General features: G+C 41.7%; 1 protein-coding gene across 1 annotated transcript in view; it reads right to left on the bottom strand.

Annotated features, from left to right (window-relative positions):
- Positions 1–15,068, bottom strand: part of lrmp (lymphoid-restricted membrane protein) — a 29,373-nt gene extending 14,305 nt beyond the window's left edge. The window contains exons 1-20 of the mRNA XM_010768660.1: positions 14,881–15,068; positions 13,227–13,942; positions 12,648–12,755; positions 11,405–11,585; positions 9,173–9,234; positions 8,978–9,053; positions 8,326–8,484; positions 8,117–8,234; positions 7,486–7,536; positions 7,224–7,301; positions 6,934–6,990; positions 6,693–6,752; positions 5,952–6,016; positions 5,682–5,775; positions 5,102–5,248; positions 4,348–4,449; positions 4,021–4,039; positions 3,548–3,848; positions 2,089–2,200; positions 917–1,160 (exon numbers count right to left, since the gene is read on the bottom strand). Of these exons, the coding sequence (XP_010766962.1) occupies positions 917–1,160; positions 2,089–2,200; positions 3,548–3,848; positions 4,021–4,039; positions 4,348–4,449; positions 5,102–5,248; positions 5,682–5,775; positions 5,952–6,016; positions 6,693–6,752; positions 6,934–6,990; positions 7,224–7,301; positions 7,486–7,536; positions 8,117–8,234; positions 8,326–8,484; positions 8,978–9,053; positions 9,173–9,234; positions 11,405–11,585; positions 12,648–12,755; positions 13,227–13,887 (2,695 nt within the window). The 5' untranslated portion in view covers positions 13,888–13,942; positions 14,881–15,068. The remainder of the gene's footprint in view (positions 1–916; positions 1,161–2,088; positions 2,201–3,547; positions 3,849–4,020; positions 4,040–4,347; positions 4,450–5,101; positions 5,249–5,681; positions 5,776–5,951; positions 6,017–6,692; positions 6,753–6,933; positions 6,991–7,223; positions 7,302–7,485; positions 7,537–8,116; positions 8,235–8,325; positions 8,485–8,977; positions 9,054–9,172; positions 9,235–11,404; positions 11,586–12,647; positions 12,756–13,226; positions 13,943–14,880) is intronic.
- Positions 15,069–19,914: the final 4,846 nt, after the last annotated feature.

Below are 19,914 nucleotides of genomic sequence, written 5' to 3'. Positions count from 1 at the left end.
GGGGGGGGGGGGATTACTGGGCTCACTTCGTGGCCTCAGACCGGTCGTACACCTGGCCATACAAGGACCTTTAGGAAGAGAGGATTTCACATACTGTGTCGACACACACACACGCTCACAACCTTAATAAGACCAGGGCCACAGCAACCATAGAAGGCATGGGTCTACTTCCAAGGGCCTCAGAGTGTGTGTATCCACTGTGGGGATACACACACCTACAGTGGGTGAGTGTGTGTACTGTGCTGGTGCTTCAAGGGTGGCTGAGTGCCCTGTGACTCCCATGGATTACAAGGGGATAATCCAGTCTTTCTCTCACACACATACAAATCAACACACAAAGATGATAACTATGTTTTGGAACGGTTTTCACCTAAAATACTTATCCTGTGAAGAACTTCGCAAAATGCAGAAAAATCTGCACATTTGTATATTTATAGCTATCAATAGAGTGGGACAGGCATGTTCAGTGTACGCACACACGCATGATCTACAGCTAGGAATGTGGATAAAAGTGTGGTCTCAAAATTCTCATGCTAAGAAAGGATGCATTAGTTCACATTCTTGTTGCATGAGGCTTGTTCCGATTGATTTGGATCCAAAACTAGGAACGGGCGAGTTGGGGTCAGAATGGGGCTACAAAAACATGAAACTGTATTTATCCATATTTGGCTGGGCTTTATGAGTTTGCAGCTAGCTCTGGGCTAATTATCGTGGATAGTGGATTTTAAAAAGGCTCCTCACTTCTTAACTTTCCTGATACAGTTGAAGGTTTAATCGTTACAAGCCAATTCAAAACTTCAGTATAACCATTTGACTCTTCAAGGATTCACTACGAATAATTATAAATAGTTGAATGGAAGTCGAACTGATGGATGTTGGCTGATGGTTGTTTTGTCCAACTTTGTGCCCCACTTACCATGACTCTCTTCTGCTGCTCCGTTTCGAGGCAGCGTCCTCCCAGAGAGGGCAGACACCGGAGTGGAGGTGTCCCTCACTTCCCCCTCTCCAGCTGTGTCCACCACCGTCCACCTCTCCTCCCCGTCCTCCTCCTCGCTTCTCTCTGTTCGGCCTCCCTGCTCTTTGCAGTTCCTCTCCGCCAACTCGTTCTTCAGGAAATCTTGAAGGGCGAACTCCTCATCCCAGTCCAAGTCATCTCCAGGCTAAACACAAAAAAGATACGGGAAAGACAGGGTCTAAATGAAGCAGTGAAATGTACAAAAACACACCTCACCAAATGCAACAAAACCTGCTAAAGCAACACCATAACGAATTCCACTGTTGAAAAGTCCAACTATAGGGCTGAAGTTCAGCGGTTACAGACACCATAGTTGAAAGTGGCATCATTGCAAATTAAAAAGTCAATCTCTTCCAACAGACACCACACAATTACAAAAGCAGTTTCTGAACAAATCTCAGTTAATACGACTTATGAACAAATCTGACATTCAAATAAAACAAAGCAACTCATACATTTCTTGATTAACAATTAACAAACTTGCTAAACTGAATAAATGACTTTAGTAAGAACTGAAAAAGCTGTTACTGTTTTCAAATGTCTCCATTTATTTCAGCACCAAACTCATTGTGTTTTGCAGTAAAACAATAGTGATGTAATGGAAATGTTGAGGCGCGTGTCAGCGCATTTTGTTCGAGAAGCAGTGCGTAGGTGTGTGGTCGCATCTAAATTCTGCGTTTATGTGTGGGTGCACATGTCCACTTCAGCCGCCAACTCACACTCCACTCTCCTCCATCAGAGACTCCATCTGTCTGAATACAGTGGGAGCTCTCTCACTGCTCTCTAAGCAAACCAATATCCAAATTACAAACATACAAAAACACACATGTAAATAACTGGATATGATATGACTTTCCTGCCAGTAAACCTTCAAAACAAGTACAAGTGAAACTCCCTCACCTCCCAGACAATGTAAAGTTAATTGAATGTTCTAAAAACAATGTACGGTGACTACAGATTAAGATTGAAATACAACTTTTAACAATGGCGGAAGAATGAGGCTGCTGCTGTTTATAAGAGATAGACTGAAGCCCAATAACCCAGCCCTCCCATCCTTCCTCTCTCTCTCTGACCTCTTCCTCTGGTGCAGGTGTCTGGCACGAGGCCTCTCTGCTGTCCTGAGGTGTCTTTATCTGCTCCAGCTCCTCACAAAGCTGCTGCTTCTGGTTCTCCTGCTCCTGCACCCTGCATGCAACAAAACAAAAGTGTGAATTAAAACAAAATGTAGAGGAAAAACTCTTGGTGTCAAAAGCACTGTTAACTCTCCAGGGGAGTTAGATGAGCAGAGACCCTAGAAGAGAGTACAGTGGACATACTGTACCCAATCCGCAGGCCCATGCAGTGTCCCATTCTGTTGCCCAGGGTGACCACCGCCAGTTCTCCGACTGGCCCGGTAACGGTTTCTTTACTTCACCGTTTTGTAGATCCAGACGGACTCTCTAATCTCACAGAACCCCCAATATGTCCTTCAACAAAACCCTGATCCTGTAGTCCAGTCTGACTCTGGAGTGTTTGGGCTAAGACACACTGTTCAGAGTAAGAGGGTCAAATCTACAATGAGCCCTCTGCAGTTCTCTTTTCCCACCAAACAGTATTTAATGAGTTCACCCTGGCAACTAAGCACCAGTAAATCCAGCATGGACAGCCTGACCAGTTCCCCTTCTCTGGTCTCATGCTGTACCTCAGTAACTCCGTTATATATCAGAAGGGGATGGCCGTCTCCATGAACACACACTCAAACAGAAACACACACGCATGGCCAAAGGGCTGGCATAGATCCATACCTAGTGAGGCGGGCCCTTTGGGGTCATTGAGGTCAGGATGATTGAAAGGTCTTTCCCCCACTCAGCACAACTGACTGGCCAAAGAGCACTGGAGAGTGGAGATGTCCAGTGATCTGATGTGTGGTGTTGTTAATGTTACGTTTTAGAAATATGGAGATTGACAGGAAAATCTACTCAAACTAGAAGAAAACTTTAGTGTTTGCATAAAATAACATATTTGTATAGATTAATTTAGATCTCCAGCTCTAAGGATAATACAAGCGACAAGCTCAGGCGCTTATCAACAAAGTCATTAGCAGATAAATCAATAATGAAAATAATCATCAGTGGCTTATCTTAAGGTAGACTAACTAGTTAACCTAATTATGCCTAGACTGCATCTCTTTTAAGTTAGTAATTACATTGCTAGATTTAATCGGCTTCTAGCTTTTTCACTCATTCCTCTTCTTCAGTGGCATCAGTATTACCTTACTTAGCCAGAAAAGGAATTTGTAAGCTCTCACTACAAGGGTTTAATCAACCAATGAGATCACAGCAGCACAAGAGTGACTCCTCCTCAAGGAAAGGTTTTCCTGCCATGTGGAAAAGTTGTCTTTCATTAGCCAGCAGTCAGTTCTCTTCTCTCCTCCTCTAGTGCCTTACCTTTACCTTCCTCTGCTCTTACACCAGATTCTGAATCACTCACATTCCTACAGATCCTTGATTTCAACATCCACAGAGAGAGATCAGGCGACAAAGCTTCGCTCACCTGACTGAAAGGTGCAGGATCTCAGTGCGGGACCTCCTCATGTTACTGGCCATTTTGATCAGCTCCTTCTCCAGAGAGTCTGTGTACTGGGCCAGCTGGTCTAGGCTGAGGGCCCAGTCCTCCCTCTTCGCGTCCAGCTCGGCCTGCACCTTCTGCGGGAACAAAAGTCCGGGGTCAGCTGCACGGCCTGAACAGCCAAGGGTCTTTAACGCTTCTAAAAAGTTTTCACCACTAACTGACACAAAATGGCACGACGTACAACCAACATAAGACTGACTGGTACTGGTGCAGCTCCGCTCCGCTAATGATTTCGGTCTCATTTGCTATGTTTACTGCTGTATGCCAGTACGTGGCTAATGAATGCAGAGTGGCCACAATGCAGGAGGGGGGAGAGAAAAAGAGAGAGACTGAGAGATAGAGAAAGTTGGAGTGAGGGGAGTGGGTTGTGTTCATGGTACAACACACTGACTAACAACACTGCTTGGATGGGGCCTGTTGGAGAGTTATATAAGTGAGAATTCTCCGGAGAGGAGAGATAGTGGGTGCGAAAGAGAAGAGTGGACCGAGAGAAAAAATGCTACAGGTAGAGGGAGAGGTAGATCACAACATTATTTCATCATTCTTATTATATTTTTTAGATGGAGACGGCCTTTTTCAGATCTGAAATGCAAACATAGGAAGCTCAAACGCACCAACACAGCAGTTCATTGTGCACCTGCAGTTTTTCTTAAGCTTTCATCAATTGCAGTATTCTGACACTGACTACACAATTGACACTAGTCTGTGAAAGTGTATCTGACCTGGAGAACCGCGTCCTGGTCGCCTGCTGGCTGTGCGCAGTTGTCCAACAAGCCTCTAGTTGTAGATAAGATGGAGTTGGTTTCTTCTCTGAAATTCCTTTTCTGAGATGTATCAAGAGAAATCAAGAAAAATGGAGTCCAGAATTTAAATGATAATTTGCAACAATCCAGATAATTGATAAAAACAGACATTTAGATGCATTCATAAGCCTGTTAAACTAGCCTGACACTTCTAAGGTTATATTAGAGCCTAACCTATTTTAAGTAGATGGTTATTAAAGGGGCCCTATGATGCTCATTGTCTGGTTCATATTTGTATGTTGTGCCTCTACTGTGACATGTTTACATGCTTTAATGTTCAAGTGTGTGGGAGAGAAACTCAATCTGGAGGGAACTTTGGGATTTTAGCCTTTGCATGCCATGTACATGCACAAAAACCTATAACACACTACAGGAAAGGGAAAACCCAAAAATCATTATAGGGCCTCTTCAAGTGAACCCCAACAGTAACTCAACAGTGTTTATTTGTATTTTTAAAGTCAAGTCAAGTCTTAAACAAATGTAAATGCCCTGCAAAAAGGTTGAAAATTGACATTTCAATCTGAACTTTTAAACATTCTTTAGTCATAGTTATTCAAAGTCAGCTGATGCCATGCACAGTCACAAAAGTCTTACAAAACAATACATGATGGAATTGTATTTTCTTTCAGATTTAAATTCTCTACCCAAGTCAAAATATGCAAGTAAAAGTCACCAGTTTATTTAGGAGGTTCTTGAACTCCCGAGCCATTTGTTCCGGGTTGGGTCCCTGCAGCATCAGCAGCACCTCCCTGTCCAGCGTCATATCCAGAGGGGAGACACAGCTCATAGTGGTGGATAAAAGGTCAACTCCATGGTGGGCCTGCATGAGATGGCAATTATTACACAAATTTAGATTTAAAAACAGTTAAAATCAGTCTAATTATAAGCAAGAAGCTGGAGTGTGACAAGCAAACAGCACATGCATCTAATGTTCACACAGTGCTATGTATTGTGTATCATTTGTGAGAAACCCTACGGCTGTGGGAATGTTAGGGGTTTAATCAGTTGCCTGAAGGCCTACACTTCCCAGAAGTCTAGCTGGGACTAAGGGCACAGTTAACTGAGATTTCATAAAGTTTGAACTAAAAAAGCAGTGTGAATGCATTCAAGTTTACATGTGGCTTCATTTGACTGATACAAGAAAGGTGTCCCAGAGAAGAAGCGGCCATGAATTCTCTTTCAAAAATCAAAGCCCAGGGTGCATGAAAGAAAAGGTGAGCAGATGAAAAGAGACAGAGTTAGGGAGTGCTGACCTCCAGTGGTGACTGAGCCAGAGCCAGTTCTGTCTGCAGGGATCCTGAGCTGCTCTGGTTCAACCTGAAGGCCACCGACAGGGACAGACCAGCCCTGTGGAGAGAAGTAGGAAGCGACAAAGATTTTACATTTTTGTGAGACAGTTTACGGCGCCGTTCCATAAATTCCTAGAGAGACATTTTTTATTTATCATCGTCTATTCCCTTAGTTGTCCCTCGACCGTGAATACCTCAGACCCTTCACTCCCGGGTTATTCTCGGTTCACTCACCCAGACATGTCTGGCTGCATCATCTGCATCTGGCTCTCCAGCTTGCTCTTGTGTGACCTCAGCAGCTGGAATCAACAACAGAGAAGCCAACATAACTCAGTACAAACCCCATTGGTTTTAAAGAGGTAAACTACATTCCCTACAATTCTCTACTTGGACACATCTGTCCACTACAAGGTCTGTGTGCGAGAGCAGGCGTTGGATTTCCCACAGCCAGACAAAATGCCAGTCGTACACATGCTGAGTAACAATAAACGTGACGCAGCAGAGAACTAAGTTTACAGTAGGAGTTGATGTTTAGTCTGTGTTGAATTACAATTACCTTTAAACATGTTTTTAGCATTTCCCCATACTTTTATATACACTTTCTAAAAATAAAATCACTATCAGGAGTTTATGGTTAACATTTATAATATTATTAAAGTGTCACTTTTTTTAAAATTAAGACTTCTGCTAAGCTTTTATCTGCAACTCTTTCAAATCTCGTTTCCTATTACTCACGAATGGAAATCAGCGAATTAATGTCCGTTGTACAGGCATGTCATATACAAAATGAAGAAAGTCGACCAAATGGTTCTTAAAAAGAATATCAAATAGCTTCATTGGCTTCATGAGTTAAAAGCAAAAAGAGACATCAGAAACTATTTAAAGCAGTTGCAGAGCATCAAAAGACAAACCAGTGGGGGTTGTTGATGTCTAGAAACTGAAATATTGATATGATGTGAGGTTCAACACACTGACCTCTGTGATGGATGAGTATTCCTCCACTGCGGACTTCAGCTCATCTATCAGTCTGCTCTTCTGTAAAAGGCAAAAAACACAAGATGAGTTCAGTTTTTTTTAAAGCGAAACAGAAACAACAAATTGGAAGCAATTGGTAGGTTTTTGCACTGAACCAGTGTTTGCTGAAGGGATCCAATAAATGTTATGTATAGAATGATAACGACTGTGGGATTGGATCATTATACAAAAAGGCACTGACCTCTATTATCACAGCTTCCTTTTCACCAACAACCGCATCAAAAGAGTGAATTTGCACCTGAGGACATGAGAATAAGACACACAAAGAAAGCACAGTAAAATGGTAGCGAGTTGGACAAATGTGTCCCAGAGAAATGTACAATGTGAAGATTGTTCTGTGAGGAAGGAAGATGGAAAAACATTCAAAATTGCTGAAGGCAGAGAAAAGAAAGAACAAGGACACAGAGGAAATCGAAAATAGCCTAGTAGAGCTTTACTAATGCAGAGACAAATTGCAAAGTAAAGAGGTACCTGAAGGTCAGCGTTAATGTTACGCAGCTCGGCTATCCTCCTCTGAAGCTCTTCTGTCTCCACGGTGACCCTGAAGTTCTGGGGAGCCATCAAAGGGTTAGGGTTAGCGCTGCTGGTCACATCCTTTTTTGAAAATACTATAAAAGAAATACTCTCTGCAGGCTATCTATGAATGGGTGAGTACTGTGGATTCACTGTGAATCAGGTTATTGATTTTCCCGTGTACTCGTCTGACAATAGTCCTCTTTGATCAGTGAAGTACCTCTTCCTGAAGAGATGCAATACTGGCAATGAGACTCTGGTTCTCTCTGTCCTGCAAACAAAATAAGAACAATGAAAATGAGTCCTAAATCTGCTGCGATATTACATTCTAAAGGCTTGAGCTGTACGTTAGTAAGAAGGTCTGCCTGAATATCCTCGTTTCAACAGCGATCAGAATTTACAAAAGATCCAGTTAGTTGCAAAGTGCATTACTCAAATGAACGCACCCTTCGTAAAATAATGAGTTTTCCCCATGTGTTAAATGTTATCTGGGATATACACGTTATTGGGGGAGTGTGAACTGTGGCTAAGAGAATGGGCCTTGTTCAAAGCTTGCATAATGTTTCTTCTTATGACAACATTTCTACATTGAATTATACATGTATGATTTTTACCTTCATACATTCTGTGGCAGAAAATGTCTATTTCCATCAGAAGCAACATTGAACTCCAAGTGTGTTCATTTTTCATCCAAAATGGGGATAACAGTTAATGCCTAACTTTTGGTCTGCAATGCAATGCAGTACATTTCAGATGAAACCCTTTTGAGAAAACAACACACACACACACCATCTGTATTTACATAAGCATGGAAGCTAGATACATTTTTATGTATTCTCTTTTTGACTGACCACGCGTTTGCTGTGAGCGGAGGCGCGCGCCCTGCCCTCCTCCCTACAGTTCAGAGTGGCCTTCATCTCCTCCACCTCCTCATTCAGCATCTTCTCCTTCTGGGCCAGCTGCTGGTTACTGTGCAAAAAGTTCAACAGATAACAAGTCAATAACCCACAGCATGCCTCAATAAACATCTGCCATGCCTTTGCATAAAAGTACATCTTACACCGTGGCCTGATTGTGTAGCTGCTCGTTCTCCTCTGCCAGCTTCTGGTTGCTGTCCTCCATGCTCTCCACCACCAGCTTCATCTTCCTCATCTCCTCCTCGAGCTTTTGGTTGCTCATCTGGAGGTCAGCGACACAACACACCAGCTCTGACGTCTCACTGAGGAGAGACACATACACATAAAAGGCACGGGTTAAATAGGGTCCATTACATGCACGATTTATATACATGGCACAGCAGCAGTAACCTCAATTGAATACATTTTATTTTCAACAAAAGTCTAAATGTTGTATCCTCTGGAGAATCACAATATTCATTTCTGTTGTGCGTCAAGTGAATCATTTTGAAATTTTAAAAATGCAATAATATTAACAGCCTTTAATTAATGGTAGATGCTGAAATTGCCTTACTTAAAAAAAATCTCAGTTCACTCGAACCACAATAAAATAAAATATGAATTAAAATGTTGCTTCATCTCCCTAGTGGTATTTGTCCTTTCAGATAGTATATTATTTTATTTAGATATATAGATTATATTACATTTTATAGATAAAGGGCAGGAAGAGGTTGTCATAAATATAAATAAAACAAATAGTATTGCATATTTACACAAACATGGATGATCTCTCACTTATTCCTGTACATTACTTACAATTCTGCTCTGGACGCCTCCCCTCCAAAGGCCTCCAAGCTTCCCGAAGTAATATTGAACAACATGGACCTCTTTGCTAAACAGATCCAAAACACACACAAAAAAGATAACATCCAGGCATCACTCAAATTAGATTGATGTATAATACAAGAACATGGGGAAAGCAAACATCTGAGTGATGAGATGCACACCCACCTGACAGGCTGTCTCGGAATTTGACCGAGTCCTCCTGAGAGACTTCATCTGGTGTGTCTTCCCTTAGACACAACAGAGAAAATGTGCAGGATTATAATCACAATCTTTTGGATAGGATTCGGCAGTCATGCACTATGCTGTTACCTTTGGTAATAATGTATTGAGCTGTTTAATTGTTGGTACCTGGCACATTGGGCACTAAACACTGAGTTCAATGCTCAGTTTATTTTTGTCTGGAACCATAGATCGTATTGAAGTGCTGAAGCACAGCCCCTACACATTTGACAGTTATACCAATGTATGAAAAGCCACTTCATGCTTACATATAAGCATGTCTTCACCAGCAGTTAACACCCTGTGGGCCCGTCAGTAACAAGATGACTCATCACCAACATTGGACCTCTATCACTGCACTAACAGCCCATTAGACCTTCAGTTTATCTGAGCCCACACATCAGGCACATAATGGCCAAAATGCATAACCTTACACAGGTTTGTCAGAATGTAACCACATTTATAACAGATAAATAATAGTATATATAAAATGAAGTATTTTGACTTTCATTTTGTATACACAGTATGAGTCATAGCATTAGACCACATGCACATTTCATAGACCTGAATAAAGTGCAGCGGGCACTGGATTATGACGCAGAACTGCTTCTCATACAAAAGACAGCTTGTGAAATGATGATGCACACAGCGGAAACTAAAGGGGGAGTCTTTCTCACCAGCAATCTCTCATCTGATGCATAACCCACCTACACAATATCTACTTGCGTAACTCTAACAGAGCCTCTCTGAAAGAATAAAAAGGAAAGCACAGGACTGCTAAAGATGGTGAAGCTGGATTTGCCTTTCAATACCAGGTTAGGGGGAATAGAAACTCTGCAACTGCAAATGCTTAGAAAGCAAACATGTTTAGCGGTCTTTCAATCATAGTAGTCAGAGAATTAGTTAACAAAAGAGAAACAAAATATAAACAATTAATCTCTGAAACACTTTTTGTTCCCATTTCTAAAAAGTGTTCGTCAACTGTTAAAACTGCATATTCAAATCAGGGCTCTAGTTGAAAAAACTATTATGGAGATATAGTGCCAACAGAAAGCTTGCGTCTTATCCATTGATTTATCCTCTATTCTGAGAAATGTTTTAATGATATCTTAAATCAACAAAGAGGAGGGTCACAGCATGTTCTGTAGTTAAAGAAAAAGTACTGCCTGACATGATACAGTCAGTCTGCTTAAGACCATGGCAGCTATATACATTCTGACAAAATCTTGACTTCAGAAATTCCAAAATGTTCCCTCGTCAAGCTACCCTACGTACAAATCCCCATTTTAAAATAAAAGATCATGTGCCTAGGGTATCAATATTTTGGAATTAAAGGTCTCATGTCATGGCCATTTCCACTGATCATAATTCCATTGTTGAGGTCTACTAGAATAGATTTATATTGTGCAATTTTCCAAAATCACATTGGTTTCTCATACAGCATCTCTGTAAACTACGTGTATTCACTGAATTTCACTCTCTGCCTTTAACGGCTCGTTGTAGCTCCAGTAGCTCCAGCCCCCACCCTCCCTGTGAGCAGTGTGCTCTGATTGGTCGGGACGTTGTGAATCGCGCTGAGCTCCATGGAGGTGTGGTTTCCTTGTTTAGCGACAGCGAAACACAGCCAAACTCACCCTGAGCACACACAAAGTCACAGCCGAAGTAAAAACAATAAGTGTGGCTTGATATTGAGTAAGAAAAAGGTTGATAAACAGTGTGAGAATGGGTCTGCAGAGAGAATTTCGCCGCGATCCCAACAGTCTGTTATCAGCCTGCAGCCAGGGAGGAGAGATCAGCAGAGCTGCATGCACTGAGTGTGTGTGTGAGGAAGTCCGTGGATTGGTCCATTTGGACCAATCAGCGGGGGCTTAACATAACGGCTCCGCGGACGTAACTTAACGGCTCCACGGATTGGTCCATTTGGTTCCGGGTAACGCATGACACCATGCGGTACCCGGAAGAATCAATGGACAGTGACGTACCTCCAACGAGGCGTTCTGGGGAGGTATTTTCTGTGTTAGAGTTTTACTCGCTACAGGGTGTACTTTGAGGGTTTTGACTCTGCAGACCGTTTACATGCATAAAAACCTTCATAACACACAAGGGGACGGGTAATAACCGGAAAAGCACGACATGGGACCTTTAAGGCCTTAATTTCAAATGTCTGCTTCTCATTACCCGTTGTTGCGGCAGTCATCGATCCACTCCTTCATGACGGCATGGTACGTGACCAGGTCGATGGAGACGTCCTTGTGTTCTGGGTCGAGCATGTTGCAAAGGTCTTCTAGGCCGCTGTCTCCTGATTTGCGGCTGGTGGTGTGCCGCAGGAAGTCCACGATGTGAGAGACGTACACTTTACCTGCAAGAACACAGGAACACAGACATACATCTTGGATCATTTTGCCTAGGGTTGGTTATTTACAATGGATTGCTCAATCAATTTGTCTTTGTTTGGGTTTAGGAGAGGGCAGCAGTAACCATGGAAGCAGAATAATAACGATTCACTTTTTTTCCCCAGTAGGTTTAACACATCTCTCAATCATTTAAAAAAAAATGGTTAGCCTTCACACAGTTATCATAACAGTAGTACAAACAATGGACTAGTTTTCTTTCTTGCAAGAAAAATGCATTGAATTATAAAATCTTTTAAATTCATAAATACCTTTTTCACTAAAACTCAACCTCTGGCAATGCACACATCAAAGCTGAATTAAACAGAAATGTGGTATACTTTAACAGCTTTAGTGGGATTAAACTATGCATCATCACTCTATTTGATTTTCAACCAAAGACTTCAACATTTTTGGATGCTATTCGATTTTCCCATTTGAATATTACCCTTGAGAAATGTTTTTAGCATGAAATATACCCGAAGATCACCGAGGTAGATGGAAAGAAAGCAAAAATTAGATCCATTATCTCAGCAAACAGGAGAAGAGACAGCAACTTAAGATGCAATCACATGCAGACGCAAAAGGAAAAGAACAAATCTTCCTCTTCAAAAATGGTTGAAATATATCCTAAAAATAATAAAAGACAGAAGAAATAATAAGTTACCACACTGTCTGTGCTTATTTAAAAACACCACGTTCCATACAGCAACTTCACATGATGGTTCACTTAAAGAAAGCATTCAAATGCTAAGAAAACGATCTGGAGTGATAAGGAAACTTAAGGGGTGTTGAAATCAAATGAACATATTGTGTAGCTTTTTCTAGCAGGCACAAGAGGAAGACACGGACAATGCCGATACTGTGTGAGTGGGGATTTCTTCCGTCTTCTAAACAGTAAAAGACAGTGTAACACTACACCCAATGACAAGTTATAAATGTGTCATCAGCTGCTATATTCTTCTTTCTGAAAAATGCGTGACCCAACCATTAATGAGTGTGTGTGTGTATGTATGTATGCGTATGTGTACCTCGACGCTGGGTGTCACAGGCATAGAAGATGGTATCGAGCAGATTTTCCTCACAGATTAAGCTGATTTCTGCCATATTCTCCTTGGTTTCAGAGGCTACTGAAGATCCTGAGCAGGAATATCAAACACACACGCCCACCGACACATAAATGCAGTGAATTAAGTTGCAAAGCAAAGCAAGCACATGACACACTTTGTGTAAAGACACAGCCACTATTAAAATACTACTACAAAAACTAGCCTCTGGACCCACCATTAACCCTTGTTTTGCTAATGACTACAGTTTTTTTAACATGTAAGCACAGACTGAAATATTGTAGGTTTTAAACTAGTTATTGGCTCCAAAAAATGTAATTCTTCCTAAAGCATCTTTCGCCAATATTACATAGCATGCTATGCTAAAAAACATAAATCTGTTACTGAGCTGTAGCTGAAAGCTCTGGAAAAATAAGCTGGTATTTGTCAAACTGTTTCAAAAGTTAACAATTAACTTTCACTCCTAACATAATCTGTTTTTATTCACACTCCTACTGTACATCAGTCAAACCTCCCAGTTGTTTTGCATCCGCTACCCCCTACCTCCATCTCCCATGGACAGCCGTTTCACAACCAGAGCTGGGTAGGGCAGCTCCCACTCTGTGGAGTTTGCACGGTCCGCTGAGCAGAAGTTGAGGTTGTAGGAGAGGGTGCCTTGGTTTGGGGTGATGGTACTACACAGGGGGGGGCTCTTGCTTGGCCTCTCGCTCTCGGGCCGAATCGTCTGGGGTGTGAATGAGAAGTAACGGGACTCTTTGGATTGGCCTGTGGGCGTGGAACAATGCCCTGGCCATGTCTTAATGCGTCTTAAATCACTCCCTTCTGCACCTCTCCTCTCACTCAGAGTGCTAGTGATAGTGTATGTGAGGTTAGTTGGCGAGGGGGTATTGCATGCAGGGGTGGAAGATGTGGGCAGAGGGATGGAGGAACCCTTGTTGGTCCTCTGGGAAGCTGCAGCAGGACTCATCCCTCTCCCCTTCCCCCTCTCCCCCTCATCTCTGTGGAGGGTTCCTTTCTTCAGGATGCTTTCCAGGTTGTGCCTCAGGCCACTCTGCGGGCTGTAGTAATTGTTGGAAGAGAGTTTGGGGATCTGGAATGGTGAATTGGGCTCTCGGTCACCGCGCCACTGAATGGTCTGAAGTTTGCGGCATATGCTGTCCACGGGGTTGTGGCGACGATTTGGCTGGGGCGTGTAATATTCCATGCTGCGGATGGCAGGGCTGCAGTGCTGGCTTCCTGGCTAGAGGAGAGGCTGAAGTCTGAGGAGAGAGAAGCAGAACATATGTGTTTTACTGCATGCAAAGTAGGGCTAAAACAAACATTTATTTAAGTTTTTTTTTTATTATTATTTCCTTTTTTTCCTAGCTTAATTAAATGGTCCATAAAACTATCGAAAATAATCATTTATAAAATATCCGTCACTGTTTTAAAAAAAATCCAAGGTCGTCTGTCAGTCCAAAGGATCTTCAGTCTAATATGATACAATAAAAAAGCAGTACATCTCCACATTTTACAGGCTATTTTAAATTAAATTAAAATGAAAAAAATGTAATCAAAGTTTAGAGGTATGAAAGGAGCTGGATAATCTGCAGTGTAAGGAAGAAAAAACATTTCCATTGGGAGAATAATTGTGAATATTTGAGATCCATATAATGAGTAGCCCAATATAAATCACAGTTTTCCATCCAATGCCAAATAGTTATTATTACTTCTAAACTTCTATGGTATAGAAGGTAGTTCTTGTGTTGAGAAATGAAAAACAAGGAGAAGTGAAGGACGGAACAGAGGATGGGGAATCAAATTATAACCTCCAATAACACAGCTCAATAAAAATGGACCCAGAACTAAAGTAAGATAGAGTCCAATAAAAGGTATTGTTCCATGCAAAAGGTTTGAGATTTTCAATCCTGCCTTTGTAATGTAAAAATATTCATCCATTTAACCAAATCCAAATGAATGCGTCACATATTTAGGCTCCAGGTGTGTGAAGCAGCTAATTAATGCACAAGTTAACTCACGGACTAAAAACACAAGAGCATTTGTTTCAGTAAAATGTTCCGTAGTGCAACCCCTGCAGTTTAAATACACATTAAAACTGTTTATCCTAAGTAGACAAATCAGTAATTAAGAAGAACCCACTGACAGCAAAAGTGTTAAAAGCAAAAGTGTTAAAAGCATTACAAAATGAAAAGCCTACCTGCTACCACAGCTGACGTTTACGCAAATGTATCTTCTATAAGCACCTGACGACCAAGCATAAAGAAAACACCCTTTCCGTTTGTCTTTCAAAAAGGCTTTGGCAAGAAGGGTATAATTGTTTGTAACCTCGTTTAGCTTGTAGAAGCAAATATCTGACGAAATGTTTGGGCACCTGTCGAGACCCACACAGAGAGCACTCTTCCGAGACAGAAAGAGTTAAACCTTAAGTGGGTGTCCACAACGCTAAAAGTAAGCTAACACCCCCTCCCTGTGGCTGGAAGGAGACACAGCACCCAACATATTAAACTACAGGTGGGAAAACGTCATATTTATGGTGGTATTGTACATTTTAAAAGTCAAATAAAGTAAAAACGGTTTTGTTACTAAGCATAGTCCATCCCCCTTTTTAGTGTGTCACCTACATCGAGCCGACAAACTCCTTTTAAGAGACAACATACATTTTTGTGATTGAACAGAATAGAATATCTTTAATATTTATTTAATTTATTAGTATTTACTTTACACACACACACACACACACACACACACACACACACACACACACTTTCAATCTTATTTAACCTAAGAAAATATATGAAAATCATACATTATGTTTATGTCAGGGGAACACAGGTATACTACACATTCAAGAAAAAGGAAAAGAAAAGAAAAAGGTGATATTTCAAATAAAAATATTTATAACAGTTACTAATGTTTTGAATAGTGGTGCCCTATGGCTGTAATTCTTTGTGAAAGTTTCGTAAACGTGGTGTGGATACAGTCCATCTATTTTATGAATGGGAATTTACCAACAAATACAATTAACTGTAAATAAACAATATCTCTATCTATTCCATCATCTATAAATATTTTAAAAGGTCTTTAACCTCAAGTTGTAAAATAGTTCCTTCTTCTAATCTGCAGAAAGTACAAGATTATTCTATACAAATTGTAATCTTTAGTCTTCATATCAACCTCGTGGTCTTACGTCTTTGAAGGTAACTTCTCCTACAATATTAACTCCTTGACAAGTTGACATGTGCGTGGAGATAAACAGCTGGTGTTTAAATCTGGCAGTAAGTGTAAGTACTGATGTTTTTTGACACAAGGGTCTAATTTAAGATGTAAACAACTAGCATGCCGTTTCATTGTATATGCCATATCAAATTTGTAAAGGTCAATGTTACTGTAATTATTTCACAAGGCATATTGCTGTTTACACATGCATTTAAAAATACATTTGCCATCCCATTTTGTATCCCTTCTATACAGTATTGTGTTTTGTTTTTATTGCTGAACACATTTCCATGTCTTTAGTTCAAATTATCAGTATAAAAAGATGCAAAATTGAAAAATAGCTGTCATGATATTATTCAAAAAAATACCCACTTCCTCATTGAGTACCAAAGACAGACCATCTCGACAGCAGTTGAATAAACAATTTCATAGAAATATGAATAGGGGTGTAATATGTTGTTGTGAGAAAATATTAAATGAACTGGGCACCCAAAGAATAATGTAAAGCACGGAACTTTTATGGGTCAAATAAACAACAAACAGCCCTGTTCAAAACAAACATCTAGTTAACCCCTCCTGTAAACTCTTCTTTATGCAAAGCCAAATAAAAAACGATTTGTTTAAAGTTTGTTTGATATGAATAGATGTCTGTGACTTGTTTTTTTCAAGAAAGTCGATTAGTATTGTGTCGTTTTATTCAAGGGAAGCAGCTACATTTCCACCATCTCAATGGCTGTCAGTAGTTTTCTGAGCTTCAAAGTATTGCCTGCATTGCGGCTGATTGGTTTGTACAGCCATGGTGTGCTTCTGTGCTTCAATGTCATTATGATTGGAGAGCACCTACCCTCAGTAGCTGCTCCAGCTGTACCATCTTGATGATTCCTCTTCTTCCTGACACCTAAAACCCCCCCCCGATGCTCCACATAGGAGAAATTCCAGCACTGCTGCGTGTCCTCATGTTGCCATGAGTAACACTTCAAGGCCTTGAGAGCCACAGTCATCCAACAGTGCTCTTATTGTCACAATAAACAGATCAGATACTAATCCAAAAGATATTCCGGAGCTTGGAAACGCTACACCTTACTGGTCAACCTGATTGACTACATCTCTACAAAATAGCGTCCGTCTGGGTGCCATGTTTTAAGGAAAGGATATGAGCGTTCCCTCCTGCACTCCTTCTCCTCTTCCTCCAGGTGAAGCCTGCTCTGAAGAATCCAATTTCCAAGCGCACGCTAAATAGAGCTTATGGTGGACAGACACACAACCACACAGACGCACACTCACAAGGATAAGTGTTGGATATGGTTCAGCAAAAAAAACATAAGCAAGGAGGACAAACATAAAAAAGGAACATAAAACAATTAAACATTTTTGTATAGTGGATAAAGTGCATTACTTTCACACAGTGTTGTACTGTGCTGGCCCGCTACTTCACAATTCTGTAATCTGGGATTATTGTGCAAACAACTTTCTGCCGCAGGGGGCAGGGCCTGTCTAATCCAAGCCAATTGGAACAGATAATTAACTTAAAGGGAGACCGGATTGATGTGTTACTTTTATAAGGCAAGGGGAGACGGAGAGGATGACATGCAGCAAAGGATCATGGGTCGGATCCAAACCTGCAGCCGCTGCAACAAGGCTCTACCAGGGGGGGAAAAGCCTAATTGTACTGCACTTAAAGATAAAGACTTCATGTTACCTCTCTCTGCACTTCTAAAAAATATATTTTTGGAAAGTTTCGTCTTGCAAAGATAACATATAATAGGAACTGCCGCAAGATTGGAGGGTGAGGCATACATGGATGCACTTAATAAATGCACTTAATAAATGCACTTAATAAATGCACTTAACTGTGGTTGTGTAAGGTATTTTTTTAAAGGGTTACCTTTGATAAAAACAGCATTATATTTCTTCACACCTTTGTTGAATAAAATTAAATACATTGTTGCTTTTAAGTACATTCTAAAAACAATTCATGGGGTTAGTCGATTCCACTTAAAAATAAATACTTTTTCAACATAAACATTTTAGTTTTTTACCTCAACTTATTTTAGTTAGTTTACAACTGATTTGAATAAGTCTGTCAAACTGAAAAAGAACAAAAAAATTTAACTTACAAATGTAATGATTTTGCAAAAATATTTCTGCGTTCACTCAACTATAGGGATAAACTAAGTTAGGTAACTCATATATATTGAGTTTCAAAGGTTTAGTTTCAAAACTGAACACACGCCTGGACTTGCACGGACTTTGCTGACCGCATGTTGAGTTGGAGCAATCTGCATTCATCCTGGAAGCAGAACTCTAGATAGCAATGCATGGAACAACATGATTTTAACCTAATAATCAATCAAGTTACCTGGTAAGTAGCCATTTTTGTTCAGCTTCATTTACAACAGCTGCTTACAGCATATAACGTAAGGTAGTCATTAGCTACTTGTTTTAAGCTACTGTAGCATGCATAGCATACTGATTAGCTAGCTGTTTGTATTTTCTAATTTACTTATTCCAGGATGGTGAAGTGGAAGTTAGCAATGAGGTGCTGAAGACTTTTTGACCAGGGCTGCGGATGCAAGAATAGTGATTGAAGGAGCACAAGTCCTTCAAATCTCGGATGCGACCAGAGCCTGCATGTTGATGGGTGCTAATATACACATTTAACCTAAACTACCCAAAAGAGATGTTAAAAACGTTGAAGCAGGTTCATGCCTTTATTTTAATTGTTGTATTTACTTTTATTTCATTTGTTATAAAAAGGTCATTGTGTAAAGAACATTTTAAAATAAACTGTTAAAAAGTGGAACTACTAAATGTGTATATTATTTTTGACTCAAAGAAATTAGTTCTCATTCATAACACTCCGTTCGATGTCTCACTATGGGATGCGCCTCATCCGCGGAGCAAACAGAAGCATCAATCTCATTCGTCTTTTCTTCGGATTAACGACAGGTTGGAGAAGATTTTTTTCTCGGCAAAGTACCTGCTACGAGCGCGTCCTTCCCACGTCGCCATAATGGCGAACAAGATGGACACGTCTCTCCCTCACACCAGAGGAGTCAGGGAATCGGAGGCTCGGCTCTGCGGCTGCGGGTTGAAGATTTTGGACGCAGACTCACACCAGGTCTACTCGTCCTGCCTCGGGCTGCAACATGCCCAGGAGGCTATCGACAACCCCGGCTCATGCGGGCATTGTGCCCGTTTCACCATAAAGAGCCTCCGCCGACGGCTAGCTCGCCAAGCTAGCTTGTCGGGTCAGGACCCCCTCATGACATCCCATAGACATCCCATGGCCCGAAATGGCCAAGGAGACCTCCAGGTCCCGTTACGAGGGGAAACATTTGCCCCAAGCAACGAGGACAAAGAGGCAACTCCTGCCGGTCTTCCCGGAGATGTTGGATGAGGTGTCGGTCTCGTGGAGAGACCGGCCCTTCAGCAACAAGGCCCCAATCCAGGGTGCCTCCTCCCTAGACTGTAATGGTATGGAGAGGCTCGGCCTGCTCCGCATACCGCCTATGAAACCGCTGGTGGCAGCCCACCAACTACCGAGGATGGCTACTACACCAAGCAGGAACCCCACGCTTCCGGCAATGGGAATCATGGTGGTGCAGGAAAGAGCTAGATGGCTCAACCTCACCAACCTCCCAGACCGGGAAAAGGAGGATGTGCTGGACATGCCCATCGTTCCCGAGGGGATTTTTGGCTCTGCTCTCGTCTCCATGCAGAAGAGATGCGAGTCCAAGAAGAAGGACGATGCCCTCCACCTCTGTCTCCCTCGAAGGGTCCTGCCGCTGCCTCCACAGCGGCAGTCCTTTGCCCAAGCTACCTCAACTGCTCGGTTCAAAGTACCGAAGCAGCAGAGGTCACAGCCCGCCCCGAGTCCCCAGCCCAGGCAGGAGACGAGGGCGAGTTAGCCCAGAAAATCTCTGGTTCCGGCTGCAGCCCAGGCGCAGCCAGCCCAGAATTTCGGCCAGCAGTCGAGGAAGAAGAAGCGGGCGGCCTGACAGCCTCCTCTTCT

Source organism: Notothenia coriiceps, unplaced genomic scaffold (assembly GCF_000735185.1).
Source record: "Notothenia coriiceps isolate Sejong01 unplaced genomic scaffold, NC01 NC01_scaffold00005926, whole genome shotgun sequence".
NCBI classification, from domain to species: Eukaryota; Metazoa; Chordata; class Actinopteri; order Perciformes; family Nototheniidae; genus Notothenia; species Notothenia coriiceps.
This window is presented reverse-complemented; position numbering and strand designations above follow the sequence as displayed.